General features: G+C 54.7%; 3 protein-coding genes across 8 annotated transcripts in view; 1 reads left to right on the plus strand and 2 right to left on the minus strand.

The window, feature by feature from the left end:
* LOC128801717 (zinc finger protein 850-like) overlaps positions 1-20,431 on the minus strand; it is a 102,916-nt gene that overhangs the window by 55,605 nt on the left and 26,880 nt on the right. The window lies entirely within an intron of this gene.
* On the minus strand, positions 1,649-8,539 carry LOC128801797 (serine/threonine-protein kinase PAK 3-like). 6 transcript variants are annotated; one of them, XR_008435244.1, is made up of 5 exons: positions 8,330-8,539; positions 7,840-7,877; positions 6,501-6,564; positions 5,622-5,670; positions 1,649-3,744 (listed from the first exon to the last, which is right to left on the minus strand). XR_008435244.1 is itself a non-coding variant. In XM_053967934.1 (5 exons), the coding sequence occupies exons 1-4, from the start codon at positions 8,406-8,408 to the stop codon at positions 6,553-6,555; spliced, it is 399 nt and encodes a 132-aa protein (XP_053823909.1). In that variant the 5' UTR covers positions 8,409-8,539; the 3' UTR covers positions 1,649-3,744; positions 6,501-6,552. The 6 variants fall into 6 exon arrangements, 5 of the variants coding, with proteins under 5 accessions (XP_053823909.1, XP_053823908.1, XP_053823907.1 ...); XM_053967934.1 differs by lacking the exon at positions 5,622-5,670 and adding an exon at positions 7,176-7,445; XM_053967932.1 differs by lacking the exons at positions 1,649-3,744; positions 8,330-8,539 and adding exons at positions 3,759-4,608; positions 7,176-7,445 and having other exon boundaries at positions 7,840-7,910.
* On the plus strand, positions 9,615-18,566 carry LOC128801752 (zinc finger protein 239-like). The gene is made up of 2 exons (XM_053967859.1): positions 9,615-10,060; positions 17,219-18,566. Exon 2 carries the CDS (start codon positions 17,246-17,248, stop codon positions 18,404-18,406), a length of 1,161 nt encoding a protein of 386 aa, XP_053823834.1. The 5' UTR covers positions 9,615-10,060; positions 17,219-17,245; the 3' UTR covers positions 18,407-18,566.

Here is a 20,431-nt window from a genome sequence, read left to right on the forward strand (position 1 = left end):
AAAATTTTCAAGAGCGAAACACCACTAAAAGGCGCTCTCATGGTGTTCACTGATGGGTCGGGAAGATCCCACAAATCAGTGATCACTTGGAAGGACCCGGACAGTCAGAAGTGGGAGTCTGATGTCCAAATAGTTCAGGGTTCCCCCCAGATCGCTGAACTTGCAGCAGTCGTGAGAGCCTTCAAAAAATTCCAACAACCTTTCAATCTTGTCACTGATTCGGCTTATGTAGCCGGGATAGCAGAGCGAGCCGAACATGCCCTGCTCAAAGAAATTCAGAATAAAACACTCTATAGCTTGCTCTCCAACTTATTTGGCTAATCTCCCACCAAGAGCAACCTTACCATATTTTGCATGTTAGGTCACACACAGACCTGCCAGGAGACATCACCGAGGGCAACCGGAGAGCGGATACTCTGGCCATGTTAGCTAACACAAACACCGCAAACCCAGCAGCTTTGGCACCTGCCCTGCCAGATGTCCACATGCAGGCTAAGATGAGCCACGCCTTCTACCATCAAAATGCTCCGGCGCTCTGTCGCCAGTTTAAGATCTCCAAGGAACAGGCGCGAGCCATCTTAGCCACCTGCCCCAACTGCCAGTCCCACGCTTTACCATCAGTAGCGACGGGGGTTAACCCCCGGGGACTGGGGGCATTGGACATCTGGCAGACGGATATCACCCACTTTCCTTCTTTTGGGCGGCTCAAATACATCCACGTGTCGGTGGACACATTCTCGGGGGCAGTGTTTGCCTCCACACATACGGGGGAAAAGATATCATTAAACACCTATATATGGCTTTCTCCACTCTGGGTGTCCCAAAAACCATCAAAACTGATAATGGACCAAGGTTTGTGTCCAAACAGTTCATGGAATTTGTGCAACTATGGGGCATTGACCATGTTACCGGAATTCCACACAATCCTACAGGGCAGTCAATCGTGGAACGAAAACATCAGGAAATTAAGAAATTATTAGAACAACAAAATGATTCGGCCATCACCATGAGCCCTGTAGAGAGATTGTGCAAGGCCCTGTACGTTCTCAATTTCATGAACTGTTCGGACCGTGAGCCGAACCCCCCGATCCTGCGCCATTTCCATAACAACACCAGGGCGCAGTTGAAGGAGAGACCTCCTGTGCTCGTGAGGGACCCTGAGTCCAAAGTTATCAAAGGTCCATACCCTCTAATAACGTGGGGGAGAGGGTATGGATGTGTTTCAACAGAACAGGGCCCCAGGTGGATCCCCGGGACATTCATCAAACCGTACCGGGAGGACATCTCTACAGAAAGCCAAACCCCGGAACACTCCCCTGAGACGTCAGCGCCATCAGAAACCACCATCGCGTGGAGTCGAAGGAAGAGGAAGAAGACCAGACCAGTCAGCGCCGCCGTCAGGACCCTAATAACTAGCAGACACTTCCCACCTGCTTGGACTGTTTACCCTCTGACCCCATCCCCTACCATCCCTTACCCTTTCCCGTCCTACCACTTTCCTCACCCCCTCTTCCCTCATACCTGACCCGATTTCAATTTCCCTTTTTTGTTACTATTTTGATTTAAACGGGGGAGGATGGGGATTCAAAGCGGCCATTGTCCTCATTTCCTTTATGTATCTATTTATTAGACTTTGGGCCACCCAGAATGGCAATCACCGCAGCCAGAGCACCCCGCAGTGGCCGGCTTCCTGCAACAACACTCTTCACCATCTTGTGGCTCCACCTGGCAGGAAGCTGGATCGTACCACAGCCCAAAGAGAACGTCTGGGTCACGCTGGCAAAGTCCATCGGGCAGGAACAACTCTGTATGGCCATGGGAGGTGTAGACAACCCATTGTCTACATGCCTGGTGGGAGTCCCCCTGTCGGAAAATGATTTTCCACTCACAAGTATGAAAGCCAACTAGACGGACTCCTGGGGGAGTTGGATAAGGACACTACCGCAGGCACCACAGGAACCCCAGGAATTGGATCTACTGGGGTCCACAAGGGCTCACTTTTGCATTAGATTTTATACTAAGGCCCCTCAAGGAAAACCAGACTATAACATCAAGGAAGTAACACCAACTGATAAGAAATATATTAATGAGTGGTGCAACTATACGAGCCCGGTACTGTCCAAATCCTACCCATACCCTAAGGAGCTCCCTCGGGGTGTGTTTTTGATCTGTGGGGACAGGGTGTGGGCTGGGATCCCCTCTAAGATCAAAGGGGGTCCCTGTAGCCTTGGCAGGCTTACTACCCTAACCCCCAACAAGACACAAATTCTTGATTGGAAAAAGGAAAGTCAATTGGCATGCCAAAAGAGATCCTATAGTGAATTCGACCCAAATTGCGATTTGGAAATTTATGATTGGGGCAAAGGGAAGAGGGTCGCCGCATCCATCTTTCTGCCGTGGTATGCGGCAGCAAAGGCCCTCGGTGAGATTTCTCACTTAGGGTGTTGGGTGAGTAAGCAGGCCAACGCTACGTCTGCCGCATTATCAGATCTTTTGGCGGAGGAAGAGACCACCAGGCACGCCACCTTACAAAATAGAGCGGCCATAGACTTTCTGCTGCTCGCCCATGGCCACAGTTGCGAGGACTTTGAGGGGATGTGCTGTTTCAATTTGTCATCAAGGAGCACATCCATCCAAGCCAGCATCCAGCAGATCCAGGCGTTGGTAAAGGACTTAAAGACTGAAAGTGGGGCTGTGGACGCTGTGAACAAGATCTTCTCCCAATGGGGTGTTCCTGGATGGGCCATTCCGATTGTTAAAGGTTTAGTTTGGGTTTTGATTATAATTTTCTTAATTTCTGTTGCTTTAACTATCTTTAAGAAATTGTTATCTAGAACAATGGGAAATGTTTTTTTAATAAACCAAAAAGGGGGAGTTGTGGGAGGGGTCCCCGCCCTCCCTTGGGAGGAAGCTTCAATATAGATAAAAGTTGTTCATCACATGTTGCTCCCCTCCCCAGTTGAAGCTGCCCGTCAAAGGCTAACACACTCCCCGGTTCTAGAAAGTTCTTCTGTTCTGTTAACCCCATTGGACCCTGTTGGAATGCCACTCCTCTCCTATATCCCGATTGGTTTGTTGTATGTCACCCCATCCTGTCTCCTCCCCTCTATCCGTTACCCATTGGTTGCTATGTACCCTAGCCACTCCTATCCCTCTGCCCTTATATGCTCTGCCCCGCCTTTGTTCTGGGCTCCCGGAACCAGTTTCCCTCCGAGAGTGCTGTGTTCCCTGCTTTCTCCTCCTGTTCCTGAATCCTTCCCGCAATAAAGCCTCTTGGATCCTACTGCTCGGGAGACGTCTCGTCACTCTTTGGTGGAGCTATCCGGGTTTCATCTACCCCCCCCTGCGGACCGGTCAGCCGAGGGTCACTCCCCTGACTGGTTGGGAACCCAGGGAGCCCCCGGAGGAGAACTTTTATTACAGACCACAACAGGAGGAAAGAGAACAAGAACAGAGTAGAAGTGCAGTGCTGCTGTCAGGCCGTTCACTGCAGGGGCTCTTTCTTCTCCAGCTCATAAAAACAACAGAGAAACAAAGCCCTGAGCATGGAGCCACTCCTGTTCTCACACCCTATTGGGAAGGACCATCGTGTCCAAGGCACGGCAGTCACAAGCAGGATCCCTCACCTCCCGACTGACAGCTGCCATCTCTCCTTCAGCCATGCCTGTCTGTCTGACAACGTCCTGCAAAGTTCCTCCATCCATGTATTCCATCACCAGCCAGAGATCTCCATCAACAAGGAAGCTGGAAGAGGAAAACAATGGCATGGAGACAAACGTGCAGTGCTCAATTCCCCCATGGAAAAGCCTGGGGTGGAGTTTTGTTTCCAGGTCACTTGTCAGTGAGGACAGGATCAGATGGAGAGACATTCCTGCCAGGCTGCACAGCCCTTGGAATCTGCACAGTCTAAAGGAGGAGACACCTGTGAGAAAGGAGAAGCCTTAGATGGCAAGCAGGTGAAAAATGCAGTTTAGCAACAGCCCAGATCAATGTGGAACCACAACACTGGCCCCCCAGCTGGTTCAGTTTCTGAATTCATCAGTTCCACCGTTCCCTCCAGAACAAGGCAACACAACTCCCAGGCTTATCCAGGGGAGGAGGCCGTGCAGTACTTGGGACAAAAGGGGTCAGAAAACCTTTCAGAAAGTCCCTTCAGAAACAGGCAAGGCCAGTGACAAATGGGCAAATGAAGCATTTCTGGAAACAAGAACCTGGTCTTCCTGCCATCTGCAGCAATGGAAAAGGGCTGGGAAGAAGAAGCCAAGGGAAATAATTTCTGCTGCAGTTTATCAGCACTTGTTGTAAGACACAGAAAACAGGGACAACCTGAAGGCAAAACAAACCAAAGCAACAAAAACACACGGAGGGAACGAACTGCCAGGCTGTTGTTTTGGGAAGATATGGCAGGGTCAGGCATTTTCAAAACAGGCTACAGACTCCGGATGCCAGGAAAGGTTAAGGCAGGGCCCGTGCACGGGATAAGGCCTGAAGCACTCAGCTGTCCAAAGAGTTGACAATGTTGGGGTTCTTCTTGTCCTTCAGGAGCAGGAGCTCATTCACAGCTCGTTCCCTCTTCTGCCCTCTGACACTCATTTTCTTTATGGCCACCTGAAGGGACATCGCAGACCTTTAACTGGAGGAGTCTGTGGCAGGAGGCCGCAGCCAACACGGAGCGAGTCTTTTTGGAGCGATGGAGCCGGGCTGTGCCAAACTGCCTTGGGATGGGACACCAGAGCTCAGCAAGTGCCATTCCCACAGCCCATTGCTCTGCTCGCTGGGGCTGCTGACAGGACACATGGCCAGAGACATTTGGCCTTGCAAGCTCTGCACAAACGGCCCCTGAGCTGTCAGCCTCCACGCTCTAACAACATTCTCTGCACCTACAGTCTTCTCAAATGGCCTCAACGCTCTCATTATTATTCAAACACATTTTGCAAGCAGGAGGCAATTCTGGTTCTGTGAAAACGGAGCAGAACAGCTGGGAACCCTTCAGCAATTCTATGGGAATTGGTCATGATTTCAGATGCAACTGCTCTGGTTGGGATTGCACAACAAAGCAAACACGCACATCCATTGCTCAGGTGATCCCTGTCACAGGCTGTCACTGACCCCAGAGCCAAACACAACTGCAGGGTTTAGGAGAGAGCTTTGCTCTGGACATCCATCTTCTCATTTCTCTCCCTCTCTCTCTGTGAACAGCTGAAGTGGAACTAAAACCCCAAATTGAGCCCAACTGGGATCTCTCCCTAATTAGGCCTTGAGATACCCTTTAAAGATGAAAGGCAGGATGGAAAAACTGCTAAATAATGTTCCTGTCTGAGGCTGGGGTGAAGATAAATTGGGCCTCAGTCTCCAGCACTGATGCATTCACACTTTTAGATATGAAGACCAAGCCAGCGTGTCCTGCTCTGACAGACACCGCTGCCCTCCTTGCATTCCTTTGGGCACTTCAGAAGGACCAAGTCTGTCCCAGCTGTGCTCTGCAGGCTGACACTGCTCTGCCTTCAGAGGAGCAGCCTGTGCAGGAAAGCTCTGCTGGCCCCCAAAGCTGCAGCCACAGCTCCCAGCAGAGGGGAAAGCCCTGGAGAGCTGCCAGACGTGCTGGGCGCGTTGACACCGACCTCTCCTCCTGTGGCCCTGTCGAGTTCTTTAGAAACGGTTCCGAAAGCCCTGGAGACAAAACAGCAAAGAAGAAAGAGGCAGTGCTTTAGGGCCTGGCAGTGAAAGCCAGCCCAGACAGGAGATCTCTGCTGCCTGCAGCGTTCACAAACACCTGGGTGCATCGACCCTTCCAACAACAGCACAGCAGCCACCAGCCCTCTGCCATGCAAGGTGTGCAAGAGAAAACTGAGACCCAACACGAAGGAATTGGGCTGAAGCAAATCCCAAATGTCCACGCTGAACTGCTTTAGTTCAAAGCCCAGGGTGAGCACTGGGTGTCTAAAGAACTGGGAAAGAATGCATTTCATCCTTTTCCATTTCCTGCCTAAGACCTGCAGGATCCACAAGGGCCCTGCCAGCAGGCAGGTGATGCATTTTCCCCCAGAGTGCATCAGCTCTGTGTCTGTTACTGAATGTATGGGCTCTACTACCTGTGCTAGAACAGAGCACTTATTAGTTCATCTCTGGTTTCTGTTTCTAAACCATTAGGTTGATAATCCTGACTGGAGGATATTTTTTGAAGCAAAATATTTGAAAGAAATCTCCTTGAGAACTGGTTTCTGACAGTCACCAGATGCTGAGTGGCTCTTTTAGGCAACCCAATACCAGGGACAGAAGATCTTCCAGGTCCTGCTCCTTGCTGCAGGCAGGACACTGCCAGCCTCAGGGGCTTTGATGGTGCCTTCTGAGCACAGTTATCAATTCTGATCAGGACTGAGAGACAGCAGGATGGTACCCCAGTGTCTGGAGGTGTTTGGAGCTCTCCTGACTTCTCACTTGGTCCTGCACCAGCACAACACCTGGACCTGCTTGTGCAGAAGTAACTGCCGTGCACTTACCCTTGGCCAATCTGCTCCACTTCCAGGAATTTCTCGGCAGGCTCCGCCAGGCTCACGCTGTTCCCTGAAAGAAACCACGTGGAAGACGCTCCCTCCCAGAGTGAGACCCCGCCTTGCAGCAGAGCCAGAATGCAGCCCCCCTCCCTGGGGCCGGCAGCCCCTTGGTCTCAGCTGGGGAAGGACAATCAATGGCTCTGGGACATTCAGCTGCAGAGCAACACTGGGTGCAGCTGATGCCGAGACACACACACAGCAGCCTGCTCTGGCACACAGGAACAGAGCAGACGTACTCAGCTGCATCAGGCACCACTCCCCTCTCCCCTCTGGCTGCAGGGCTGTGCTGCTGGCAGAATGTTCAGCCCAGGATCCCACAGCCGAGGGAGGTTCAGTGTCCTCTTCCCAAGCACAGGGAGGTTCAGTGTCCTCTTCCCAAGCACAGGGAGGTTCTCCATCCTCTTCCCAAAATGCTACAGGTTCTCCGTCCTCTTCCCAAAACGCTGCAGGTTCACCATCATCTTTCCAAGCCAGGGGACATTCACTGTCCACTTCCCATGCCGGGAGAAGTTCACCCTCCTCTTCCTAAGCTACAGGATGTCCTCTATCCTCATCCCACACCGGGAGATGTCCATCGTCCTCATCCCACACCATGGGAGCTTGGCCATCCTCGTCCCTCACCAGGGGACATCCACCGTCCTCGTCCCACGCTGGGAGATGTCCACTGTCCTTGTCCCCCACTGCGGGAGCCTCGCCGTTGTATTCCCACACCGCGGGATGGTCACCCTCGTCTCCCAGAACAACGGGAAGTTCACCCTCATCTCCTGGCACTGAGGGAAGTTCACCATCGTCCCCCAGAACAGCAGGAAGCTCACTGCTCTCTTCCTCCTCTTTGGCCTCCTCTTTGGAAGCAGAGGGAGCCAGAGGAGGTGCTGGTGCTGCTTTTGTGCCCTGTGGACAGACGGCAGCGTGAGGGACGGGAACTTCTGTCTCAGTTATCACCTTCTTTATCTTCAGCTGCACATCCAGCTGCACTGAGCAGAAATTGGGTTTGGAGCTGTTCAAACCAACAATGGGCTAAAGTCGACATTGCCACTTATTGTGGGGAATTCGATATTCCACCATGGCTAAAGCCAGCAAGCAATGCTCTGCCTGCAAAACCAGACCTGCAGCCCTTCAAAAGCTCTTCAGCAGAAAAGGAGAAAACTGCCAGGGATCCTTTTGCTGCTGCAAGGACACTGACAGGAACTTTCCTTCTGCCTCCCAGGCTGGCACTCGGCTGCCACATGCCGAGCTCACAACTTGCTGCACAATTCCAAACACCAAAGGTTCCTTTCCCACTCACCGAAGGAGGAGCTGCTCGGGATCCACACATGAGGTGCCCTGCAAGGGAAGAGGGAACATGAACCAGATGCTGTCAGGGAAAAAACTGCCTGTGGTGGGAAATGCCACGGAGCAAGGCAACCCCGAGAGAGCATTTTGCTTTCACAGCATCCCTGCAGGAGCCACAGTCCCTTCACACAGCAAGAGAACAGCACAAAATACTGGGCTGGGTCAGTTCTTGGCTGCACCAGCAAACGGAGGGAGTTCCAGGCTCTGCTGCCACAGACTCCCCACTTGAGGGAACAGAAACCCCCAGGGCTCATTGCAAATGCTGTGCACGCCCCGCTGGCTGCAGACACCCCCTTTTTCAGCTGCAGCTGCTGGCAGGAGCTCTCCCAAACCAATGGTGTCTTCATGGCAATTTGGTTACAAAGTCAGCTCAGGTGCAGAGGAAGAACAGAAAGCACACAGCAAGCCCAAAGCCACAGCACCGAGGGGAAACCTCGACTTACGTGCCAAGTGGGTTAAAAAATACCCCGAATACGCCACAGAGTACAGCGTGCAAACTGCAGCAACCACGTGCTGGATCATTTTGGCTGCGCTGCACACGTCTGCTGACTGTAGCCCTGCAAGCACGGAAGGAGACCCGTCAGTGGTGGGCTGGCTGCTGAGAATGCCTCGGGCAGGAGGATCCTCCGGCAATGAGCAGTGCCCACAGCCACTCTGGACACTGAGGCCTCCGTGTCCCACAGCAACAGGAACACCACGGGGTCGTGGCAGTGTTCCTGTGACATCACAGCAGCAGCTCACGCGGAAACCGCCTGGAAGGTTCCCCTGTGTCACAAAGGAGCACAAAGAACCCTCCCAGGGCACAGCCAATGGCCCAAAGGATCCAAGAGGAACTCTGAAAATGGAGCAAACAAGGACACCCGATAGCCCAGCCTGAACACTGAGGAGGAACAAGGTCGGGACCAGAGCAAAGGAGACATGACCTTTAGGCACTGATACTTCTGACTACAACCAGCAAGCCGTGTTCCATCTGGGATCTTTGTTCTCATTCTAAAAACAAACAAGGTTCTCCACTCTAAATATAGAGAGGTAGGTGGTGGGATTAGGAAGGAGGAGGAGGAGGAGGGAGAGAGGAAAAGGAGGAGCAGGAAAAGCAGGAGCAGGAGCAGGAGAAGGAGAAACAGACGGTGTTTGATAAGGGATCTTTCCTGGTCCTTAGCTCAACTCCAAAACCCCTGGTTAAATTTTATCTGCTCTGTCCAGCCTTGGGGGGCAGTGAGAGAGCAGCTTTGGTGGGTGCCTGGCATCGGGCCAGCGTCACCCCACTACAATGGGACATGCCTCGTGTGGCCTCGTGTTGCTGTTGCTTTTGCCTTTCCTAGGATTTTCTCTTTTGCATTAAATGTTTGTGAAGTGCTCCCGGTGTCCCTCGTGTTCCCTTGGCGCCGGCAGCCCCATCCCTTCCCCTGCTCGCCCTGCCACGTTCCATCCCAGCCGGAGGAGCCTTGGAGCTGCCCCGGGGGCTGCGCCCCGAGCCGGGGCCCCTTCCCAGAGCTCCCAGTGTGCCCATGGAGCCTGGAGCAGCCAGCGAGGGCTTCAGCTGGGGCGGCAGAGAGGCTGCTGGGGGGTGCCACCACAGTTCGGTTTGGTTGGTTCTTCCCAGCCCGGGGAAAAAAACATTTTTGTCGTTTTCTGCCAGAAATCTCTCCACTCCCGCACTCAGCCGAAGGGGTTTGGGGCGGTTTTCCCTTTTGGGGGAAATCCAAGCGCTGCACTGACGCTGCTAATTAGGGGCAGGAGAAGTGGGGCTCGTGGGCTTGCCGCAGAGGCGGAGGCAGCGAAGGCGCAGGGCCGGGAAAGCCGTGTCGGGAGGTGCGGAGAAGTTTGTTTGTGTTTCCGCTGGATGCCGGCCCGGGCCCGGGCCCGTTCCAGGGCTGTTCCTCAGCTGCGGCTTTGCCCTCGCCCAGCCCGGGGGGCCCTGAGAGCGCGGGGCGAGGCGGTGCCGTGTGCAGAGCCCGCCCCTCGCTGCGATTGGCCGGCTGTGCCGTCAGTCGTGGTTGTGGCGCGCTGATTGGTGAGAGCGGGGCGAAGCACGGCCCCGCTGGCGGCCTGAGGGCGGCCCTGGCTGGGCAGCGGCGCCATTGGCGGAGCGTCTGTGCGGGCCCGGGAGCGGCGGCAGCGGCCGGAGGCCGGGGAGGCGGCATTGGCGGAGCTGGGAGGCGGCCCCGGCGCAGGTGGGAGCCGCGCTGGGTTCTGCGGGGGCTCGGGGCTCGCTGCGGGCGGAGGGGGCGGCAGGGGGCTGCGGCGGCTTGCTTGTGCCGTGTCCGGCCCGTGGTGGCCCTGGGCCGAGGGCGCTGCGGGAGCGGCTGCCCGCGCTCTCCTTCCCGCCGCTGCCTGGGCAGGAGCCGCTCCGGAGCAGCGCTGCCTCGTCCCGCTTGCTGTGGCTAGGACAGAGGTGGCTGCCCCGTCGCCGGGAGCGTGCGGGGAAATTCACGTCGCCGGAGGTTTCTGTGCCCAGAGGAGACCGAGGAGTCCTGTCAAAGTGACTTTATTGCTGGGCAGAGGGAGAGGCCGTGGGGCATTTGCCGTGCGCTCTCTGCCCTTGTTGTAGTACGCAGCCTCCTTTTTATGCTCATTTTCCCGGCCGCATCTCCCTCTGCCTTTGCCCGCTGTCTGAGGGACTCGGGAGGTTCCGACTTGCCGATGCGCCTGCTGCCAGTCCTCGTTAATGTGCACCCTCCTTGTGTATAACAGCCGATATTCGTGGCTCAGTGAAGTCTTTGTTCTTCTGGAAGTTGAGGAATTTAGCGGGACTTTGAGCAGCAGTCTGGGTCAATTTGTAACATTTATTGGAACTGATGGTTTCTCCCGTTACTTCCTTATCTACAAGTGCCTGGCCCTGTCTCCAGGCAGATTCACTCATTGACTCTGTTTTGTTCTTCCCGGGTCCCCTTTGGTTGTAGGATTTGTTCTGGTGGCCCTTCATCTTTTCCCCATTTTTGGGCGCTCCCTCCAGCCGGGGCTGCATCAATCGACCGTTTTTTTCTGATTACATCATCAAATACTTGAATTCCAACTGATTTCCCTGAACTTGTTAGAGCAAAACCCCCGTGCTCTGATGCTCCCTGTATAGCATAGACGGTGACAGTACATGTTGGAGTGGGCAGAGGGATGATCCCCCCCCTTATTTTAGTGAAGTTTTGACGACATTCTCCATTTGCTGTTTTCCTTTGCAGCTTCACCCATTTCTGTTGCAGAGCCAGAGATCCTGACCATGGGCTCTGCCTTCAGCTGTGCCAATTGCATCTGTGCAAGCAGGCAGAGCTTGGGGTGAGGGGCAGAGGGAATCAGCCCAATTCCTGCCCCAGGCAAGAAGAGCCGGGTACATTGTCCCCACTTTGCCCCAGCAGTGTTAATTTGCATTTCTAAAGCTCCTCTGCTGGCTGCCTGGAATGCAGCTTCTCTCCCAGAGCAGCCTTCAGCAGCCTCACTTGTGGCCCCCCCACAACCTGCTGCTTTTTTTTTTTTTTTTTTTTCCTTCAAATCATCTATTTACTGTTTCTGAGTTAAAGGGTCACCTTTAAATCTCTTCTCATTTTGCAAAATGCAGCCTAAAGGTGAAAGTCGACAAACCCAGGCCAAAATTTTGCCATCACTAAGACCCACGCACAAACATAACCAAAAAAATTCCGAGGCAATTAAGTTTTTTCTACTTCTCCTCGGAGTAAAAACTCATTCTCCCATCCCTGACCCAAACCTAACCGGCAATGCAGAGGAAGGACTATTACAAAAAATACTCTAATGCTATAAACTTTGCACTGAAACTGCAGGAAAAAGAAAAACTCTACCAATATGTTTAGTGTTAGAGTCAAGGCGTTATTGATTCTGGCCAGGATGTGCTACAGAAATCATTCCATCCCCACATAGCCCGGCTGTGCAGAGAAAATCGTTCTGTGACACGTGGGTTTTACTAGATTTTCCCCAAACTTGATACGGTCTGAGCCAATCTAAACCCATTGGTTTAATGCTCTATAATTTCAGGTTGTGCAGTTTTTAGTATTTGGGTTCCTATTGGACCCGGATTTGTTTGCTTCTGATGTTAATTAGGTGGGAACTGCTGGATTTCCTTCTCAGCCTTTTGCAGAGCAGGTGTCTCCAGCTGTGCCGGGGGCAGTGTCTGGGGTAGGTGTTGGTTGCTGTTTGCTGCTGGGCGTTGCTGTTTTGCTGCTGGTCGTTATCTTTGTGGGTATCTTTTGGGCCATTCGCAGAGTGTTGAGCTGTTCAACTCATCTCCATGGAGTGGTGGGACATCCCTTGAAAAAAACCTTTAACCTTTCATTGCCCGAGGCCAAGGCAAAGCAAGCCTGAGTAGAGAAATCAAATGTTGAAAAGGTTGAAGTCGATGCCCTGGTGTATTTTCCATGGATGCAATGGCAGGCAGCGCAGTGTGTGAGTGTAAGTGAGAGGCAGAGTGGAATTGTGCCGTTGTGTTCCCCAGCAGCTGCGGCAGTGCAGGCACAGAAAGCGCTGAAGCTGCAGCAGTGGCAGCAAGGATTGGCCCCGGTGTCTGGAGATGCCAAAGGAGGGTGGGCAGGCGGAGGATTTGAGCAGAGGATGTGTGGGCAGGCCCAGGGCCTTGCCCCGCTGTGGAGGCCTGGCTGCTGCTGCGCTGCCTTCAGTGCAGGCTCAGTGGGGGCCTCCCATCCTCCTGCTGCAGGCGGGAAGTGCAAATCTCCGGGGCTTCAGAGCCCTGGAGCCGAGGCTGAGGGGTTCCCCCGTGTTCAGCTGTGCTGGTGGCTGTTTCTGGCCTCAGGGCCACTTGGCACGGGCCACGCCACTTGGCCAGCAGTGGTGCTGCTTTGCAGTCCTTAGGCAGGGCCCGATGTCCTGCTTGGATGTTGGCAACAGCAAAGTGCCAAGGCAGGCTCTGTGCCAGCCCAGCTTCCTGTGGCAGAGATTTCACAAGAGACAGGATTCTGGCCACAGACTGCTTTAGGTGTCCATCCCTTATCTCCAGCCTGCACTAGGTGGAGAATTAGCAGGGTAAGGAATTGCCAGGATGAATTGCAAGGGAGACAATTGAATATCGGCCCTGGGTCTGGCTCTTCTTCTTGCCACTGCCAATGGCAAAAGCTGTACCCATGGCATCTTGGTTTCTCTCCCCAGCTTCCAAAGGTGTTCCTTTATTTCTCCATTTGTTCTTTCTACCCAGCCTGAGCTCTGGGGGTGCCAGGGGTTATGGAGGTCCCATTGTATTGCTAAAGCTGCCATAACCCCCTGGAGGATCTTTCCTGTAAAATGAGTTTTGCTGTCTGAGTCTGTTGCTTCCACAATGCCTTTTATTGGAATTATTTCTTTTAGAAATACCTTAAAAAGTGATCTAATGGTTGCTGAAGCAGTCAGAATTGCTTTTGCCCCCCTTTTAGCTGACATGGTGTCACCAGAAGATATTGAAGCCTTCCTGCTCAGGGCATTTCACTGCCAGGCTCTTACAATAAGGGGCAATAAAAGCAAACAACTACGGAGTCCGGGTGCCTGGCACTCCACCAAATAGCACACCTTGCTGACACAGGATTACCCCTTAAAGCAATAGCCTATTCCATATTCATAGAGCTCATACATGATTCAAACATTGCTTTGAAACCAGGGTGTTTCTGCTTAATTTTAGCCTCACCCCCTCCATCTTGTAAATCAGCCTTGGTTCCTCGAAGTCTGAGCTTTTCCGAAAAGGAGGCAATAATTCTTCTCTGGGGATCTGTATGTACCACACTATTTAAAAGAAATTAATACAGCACTATTTAAAAGAGATGACTGCAGCATAACTTTAAACATAACACATATAGTATTCATTTTAATATTTGCAAGGAGCCAATCATATAATATGCATTTTTCACACTTCCCTCCCTTGGAATAGGGTGTTGCTTCTAGACATCATTTGTCCTGTTACTTCAAAGTACTTTGAAGAGGCTCCATATCTGAGTTTCCCCATTTCCCTGAGGATACCCACACTTCTGGGTTCACTTCAGCACAGGCCTGGCCAGACATTTGACACAAAGGTACAACAGAACTAGCCTCTGTATTGCCTTTTACAATATTAATTTGCATTCCCAGTTTAGAGATCAAATCCCCTCCCTGTAAACTATAATCACAATTGAGAGCAAATAAAAACTCTTGCATTTCAAACCCTTCCCCATATCTGCTAAGAGTGGTTGAATAAAGCCACTCCTCTTTCCCACTTCTCCCCTGAATAATCCAAGACATGTTTAGCATTTTCCCCACTTAAGGGCTAAGATTGAGAGTGGATGGAGAGGCCCCTGTGTCCATCAGGAGAGGCCTCCTCTCGATGCAGACCCAGCCTGAATGTTCTCCAGGGCTCCAGTGTGGTGGGTCCCTGGTGTGATGGGAGCTGTGACACCCCTGACAATCCATGTCCATGCAGGGGTGGACTTGCTCCTCCTGAGGGTGCTGCTGCCTCTGCTTCCAGTGTTCCTGTGCCCTGCAGCTGGAGCCCTGGGTCCTTGCCAGGGGCTGTTTGGGTGGGCTCTCCCCTGCCCAGGAGGGCAATGCCTCTGCCAGGTGCTTGTGGCCAACCCCATCCCCTGGGTGCTGGGGCCCCCTTGGGCGCTGGGGTTGATCCCTGAGGGGCTGTAGGAACTGTGCCATGGCCTTTGCCTTCAGCTTGGCCTTTTGCTCACCCCTTCTTGCATTCAGCTGCTGTGCCTTTGTGCCCAAGTGCTCCAGGGCCTCCTTCTGCCACTCCTGCAGCCCCGCTCAGTGCCTGTGGGTGCTCATCCTCTGAGAGCTGCTCAGCTTTCTGCAAAATCTTTCCTTTCTCCAGCGACCCAAACAAATGGTTCATAGAAAATCCTGATCCTTGCATGTACACTCTGCATTTCCCAGCTGTTGCTTTGTTTTCCTGCTTGTGCTCAGGGTCCCCTCCAGAGCCCGTATGGCAGAGCCGGTCCCTGTCCTGCCGCAGTGTCCAAAGGCGGCCCCCCCGGCGGGCAGGGCCGGCAGCTCCCCGGGGCCGGGCAGTGGCCGGGGCGTCCCGCAGCCTCCTGGGGGCCGGGGGCCAGTGCCGGCCCTGCCCAGGGCTGGTGGGGTCAGGCAGCGCCCGGCGCTGAGCCCCGGCTGCCCCACAGCCCCGGCCCGGCCCCGCAGCTCCCCACAGGCCCCCAGCCCGTGCTCCCGGTCCCGCAGCTCTGCGCCCGGTGCTGCCGCTGCCCACCGCAGAGAAACCCCCTGACATCCTGACCTCCTTCTTTTCCTGTCCTGGAAACCGGGGATGGAGAGGATCCGGATCAGCTGGCAAATTCTGAGCATAAAACAGTGCTGAAAAACATCTCAGTGCTCTGTGTTTTTCTCTTCCTCCTCTTTTCCATCATCCTTTTTCTTGGCACATTGATCTCACCTGCTGCTTCTTGCCTTCCCCATATTGCTGCACACTCCCCTTCACCCGATCCCTTCCCAGCACACCAACAGCATCCATCCCCTGTTGTCCAAATCCCTTCTCCACTTCCCTTCTTGCCCAGCTGGGTGTCCATGTCCTTAATTACCTGTGGGGAAATGTGCAAACGACCTCAACATTCTCCCAGGGGAGTCTTCAGAGACATTTTGGGCTCATCATCCCTTTGGCCAGGACCCCTCCCTGGCTTTCCCTTTTCTCTCCTCCCTGCGTGCCCTGCCATGTTCACTCCCCGAAGATCCCAGTGCACTCACGGATGAGATTTTCAGTGCTCTCTCCCTGCTGCCTCCTCACAGACCCCCCTGATGTGTCACTCGTCTGTCTCCTGGTCACTGCTGGGTCTCCAATAAATCCCCGGTGCCGCCGCCAGCCAAGGGAGCTGATCACCCAAAGTGGGTGAGGCACCTTCAGCTGCACTCCCTGCCCGCCGCCCCGGACGGTGGAAGGAATTCCGGATCAGCCCCAGGGTGTGCGGAAAAATTGACATCAGCAGAGGTTTCTGTCCAGAAAGCAGACAGAGGAGTCCTGTAAAAGTAATTTCATTCCTAAAAATGGGAGAGGCCATGGGACATTGCCCATGGGATCTCTCCCATTGTGGGAGGACACAGCCTCCTTTTCATGCTAATTCTCCTGGCCACATCTCCCTCTCCCTTTCCCCACTGGCTGAAGTACTTGAGAGCTACAAACTTCCCAATCCACCTACTTCATAGCCCCTTCATATGCACCCCACTATTGTATAGCAAACGATATTCATGGCTATGTTAAGGCTTTGTTGTTCTTCTGGAAGTTCATGAGTTGAGCAGGACCTTGGCTGAGCAGCAGTCTGTGTCATCAATTGATAACATTTTCTGAAACCGATGGCTTCTCCTGTCACTTCCTTATGTACAGGTCCCTGGCCCTATCTCCGAGCAGATTGACAGCATCTGTTTGTCAAGACACTTTCCTCTTGTTCCTTTCATGGGGGTGCCCCGTTTGCGGGAGATCCCCCCTGGAACAGGGTGTCCGCTCTTTGCTGCAGCCCCAGCCCTCAGGCAGAGCTCAGCCAATCAGAGCGCGCGGCGCTGATGACTCACCAGTTGCCAGGCAGACTCGCAGCTCCCAGCCTTCCCCACCTGGACCCCACCTGCGCCCCCCCTCGGCCCCAGCGCCCCCCCGCGAGGGGAATTTGGGGAGGTAGGAGTGGGGCAGCGCCAAGGCCGGGCCCCCCCCGCGCTGTCCTGGCGGGAGCGGCTGCAGTGGGGACCGAGTGCGGGCGGAGGCGGCCGAGAGCCCAGCGCTGCCCCAGCCCGACCTGCCCCAGCTCCATCCCTGCCCCTGCGCTGGGATGCTGTGGGTTTGGGGGGAAGAGGGAGCCGGCAGTGGGTGCTGGGCCTGGGGGCAGGAGGAGAAGGGAAGGAGAAGCAGGGTTGAGGAAGAAAATGGTCAAACGCTGCACGTGGCAGCAGAAGGTGGGATTGTGCAGGAGAAGGAGGAATAGGAGGAGGAAGAGGAGTGGGAGGAAGAGCAGAGACAGAGGTGAAGGGGCAGAAACAGGAAGCAGCACAAGGTTCCACCCCTCCCTGTATCTGCAGCCTCCCCCCAGCCCCAGGAGCGCTGCTCCCCCCACATGCAGCTGGTGACTGTGGAGGGGGATCCACGATTTTCACAGGGGTGAATCTTGGTGTTTCTGACCTTGCTTGGGCTAAATGTTGGTGCTTTGGTTTTATGTGGCAGCTGAATCTTTATCTTTTGGAGGATGTTTTTGCTGACTTCTGATGTTTGGGGAGTTTTTGATCTGTGTCTTGAAGTTTGCAGGATTTCTGGGCTGAATCTTGGTGTTTTGAAGGTTCTTCCAGGCACAAGATTCCCTTTGACTTCCTGAGATGGACTTGGGCAGGGAGGAACCTCCAGTCCAAGGTGCTCTCCTCTTGTTTTTTCCCCAAACCAGGATTTGTCATTGCCAGGGCGTGGCTGGATGGAGGAGGAGGAAGAGCCCCAGAGATCCTGCCCGGGGAGTGGCTGCAAACCCAGCCCAGGGAGCTGCGGGGAGCAAAGAGCCCCCCTGAGCCAGGAAGGCGGCCGGAGATCCAGCCGGAGCTCGGAGCTGGTGGAGAAGGCTCATGGCAGGGAGAAGCCACACAAGTGCTTGGAATGTGGGCAGAGCTTCAGCTGGAGCTCCAAGCTGATCCGGCACCAGAGGATCCATACTGGGGAACAGCCCTACGAGTGTGGGGAGTGTAGGAAGAGCTTCAGAGACAGCTCCCACCTGATCGAGCACCTGAGGATCCACACTGGGGAACGGCCCTATGAGTGTGGGGAGTGTGGGAAGAGCTTCAGAGTCAGCTCCAACCTGAACCAGCACCAGGTGATCCACACTGGGGAATGGCCCTACGTATGTGGGGAGTGTGGGAAGGGCTTCAGCCGGAGCTCCAGCCTAATCCGGCACCAGAGGATCCACACTGGGGAACGGCCCTACGAGTGTGGCGAGTGTGGGAAGGGCTTCAGCTGGAGCTCCAGTCTGATCCAGCACCAGAGGATCCACACTGGGGAACGGCCCTACGAGTGTGGGGAGTGTGGGAAGAGCTTCAGAGACAGCTCCACCCTGATCCAGCACCAGAGGATCCACACTGGGGAACGGCCCTACGAGTGTGGGGAGTGTGGGAAGAGCTTCAGCTGCAGCTCCAAGCTGATCCAGCACCAGAGGATCCACACTGGGGAACGGCCCTACGAGTGCTTGGAATGTGGAAAGGGATTCACTAAGTGCTCCCACCTGATCCGGCACCAGAGGATCCACACTGGGGAACGGCCCTACGAGTGTGGGGAGTGTGGGAAGAGCTTTGGGCAGAGCTCAGACCTGAGAATACACCAGCGCATCCACACTGGGGAGAGGCCCTACGAGTGTCCCCAGTGTGGGAAGAGGTTTCAGACCACCTCCGATCTCCTCAAACATGAGCGGATTCACACAGATGAGAGTCCCTTCCGCTGCCCTGACTGCGGGAAAGGCTTCAAGCAAAACTCCCACCTCACCAGGCACCAGCGCATCCACACCAGGGAGAGGCCCTACGAGTGTGGGGAGTGTGGGAAGAGCTTCTCCAGCAGCTCAACCCTGAAGAAACACCAACAGAGGCACCACTAAGGGAAGCCCTGTGAGTGCCCCGAGTGAGGGAAGAGCTTCGAGTGAGGGAGGAGAGTGAGGGAAGAGCTTCGTGTGCTGCTCCAGCTCCATCCCCCATGGGAGGCTCCGGGCTGGATGATCCCCAGGGACCCCCATTGGGCAGAGCCCTGGTGATCCCAATTGGGTGGAGGGGAGGGGCCGTGAGTGGGGGGTCCTGGCGCACTGGGCGGGGGCTCATGGCTCAGGGGGGGTCCCAAGCATTTTGGGGGGGGTCAGTGAATGGGATGAGGCAATGCACAGGGGGGTCCCGGTGCTCTATGACTGGGGGGTTGTCGGAATCCAGGACATCCCTCTGGCTGCCCTGGATGGTTTGAGCTTCTGGCAGGGGGCTCGGAGACCTTGGCACGGTGTCAAGAACACCTGTGGCTTTGGGTTTAGCCCCTGGAGAAAATGGCCAGCTTTGTGTGAGGAATTACAAGCCACAAGGGTTTGAGTAGTGTGGTAGGTGAATTAACACAGGGTGAAAAAGTAGAATTTTAGGATTTTAAAATAAGGGGTTCAAGGGGACAAGATGGAGGGATTTGGGCTTGTCCTGACCTTCTTCTCCTCCTTCTTGCCCTCCATGTCTTGCTGTGATGGTGACACTTTTCTATTGGTTGAAGGTAGAGTCACACTGTCCCACAGAAATGATAGATATTGGCACGTTATTGTAAACATAGTACAGGTAGTTTTTAGTGTAAAAGGTAAACAACGCCCTGAGGGCAGGGAGACTGCCACAGACCGACCTGCTGGACAGAGCTCAGCAGAGCGGACAAAGCATGTTATTGATAAGAGAAAATAAACGACCTTGAGAAGCAAAGCTGCGCATCTTGACTTCTTCTTTGGCCGCGGGGCTGGGAGAAAAGGACTTTTCACAATCTGGGGATCATCTCGACCACCAGAAAACCGAGAAGGGAGGTCTCCACTCGTCCCAGTGCCTGGTGGGGGGGGTCAGTGCTCGAGGTGTGGTTGGGGGCACTGAAGGTGGTGACCCTGGGGAAGGGTCAGTGCTCAGCAGTGGGGGCTGCCTGGGGACCCCCCCAGTCCCCAAATCACAGCCGGGTCTCCTGCAAGGCACTGAGGGGAGGCTCATTCACCCCCCTGCCCCCAGCAGCGTCGCCACACACCTTCCCAAAGTGTCCCCAAGTGCTCCCAAAGTATCCTCAGAATGTCCCCAAGTCTCTGCAGAGGTGACCCCCAGCCCATGGCGGCCCAGTGGTGATGTTGCTCTGTCCACAGCAACCTCGAGATGTCCTCGGTGGCTCTTTGGCTCTGCTCGGCCACTGCGTGGCCACTGTGGCCAGGAGAGGGACAGAAGAAGAGGGAGTTGATTTCCCCAAGTGTCCCCAGCAGGTGATGTTTGGCCTGGTGGGCACTGGCCTCCCACAGCTGCTCGGCCTCGGCCACCGTGACCACCAAGGCTGAACGGAAATCAGGGGACACCTGCGTTGTCCCCTCCAGGGCTAACTCGATGTCCCCGAAGCGGCGCTGCAGCTCCTGGGGGATCGCGGTGGCTTCGTCACACGCGGCCACCAAGTCCCCCAGCAGCCCCAGGTACAGCTCCAGCCACTGCTCCCTCCTGATGGCCGCATCCACCGGCTGTCCCCTCCTGGTGGCCGCATCCCTGCAAGCGTCACGGAGCTTGGTGGTCTCCTTGGCCACCCGTGCCCAGCTGTCCACGAGCCTGTCCAGCACACGCCGCCAGGCGCTGGCCAGGTGTCTCACTTAGGCCCAGGTGGTCCCTGGGGTGTCCCCGAGGTTGGCCAGGGTCCAGCCCAGGGAGGGGTCAGGGCAGTGGCCTAGGGAGGGGACACGGTAGTGGCGCAGGGCGTCCTGGAGGTGAAAGATCAAGGTCCCCACTGAATAGCGGTAAAAAATCAAGAACCCACAATTCTAATAAAGATGTGTAGGGACGGTATGTTAATTACAGCGCTGGGCGCACGTAGGGATTGTTTCCTTTCAAAGGACATGCGTGCTCCTGAGGACTCCCGATCCTTGTTTATTACC

This window comes from Vidua chalybeata, chromosome 31 (genome assembly GCF_026979565.1).
Source record: "Vidua chalybeata isolate OUT-0048 chromosome 31, bVidCha1 merged haplotype, whole genome shotgun sequence".
In the NCBI taxonomy this organism is placed as follows: Eukaryota; Metazoa; Chordata; class Aves; order Passeriformes; family Viduidae; genus Vidua; species Vidua chalybeata.

Coding starts and splice junctions, on each gene's coding strand:
- LOC128801752 (XM_053967859.1), top strand. CDS start 17,246: ATGGAGGAGGAGGAAGAGCCCCAGAGATCCTGCCCGGGGAGTGGCTGC.
- LOC128801797 (XM_053967932.1), bottom strand. CDS start 7,898: ATGTTCCCTCTTCCCTTGCAGGGCACCTCATGTGTGGATCCCGAGCAG. Junction 6,565..7,175: donor AGGACGGTGGATGTCCCCTG/GTGAGGGACGAG, acceptor GGTTTCTTTCAG/GGAACAGCGTGAGCCTGGCG. Junction 5,671..6,500: donor GTGGAGCAGATTGGCCAAGG/GTAAGTGCACGG, acceptor TTTTGTCTCCAG/GGCTTTCGGAACCGTTTCTA.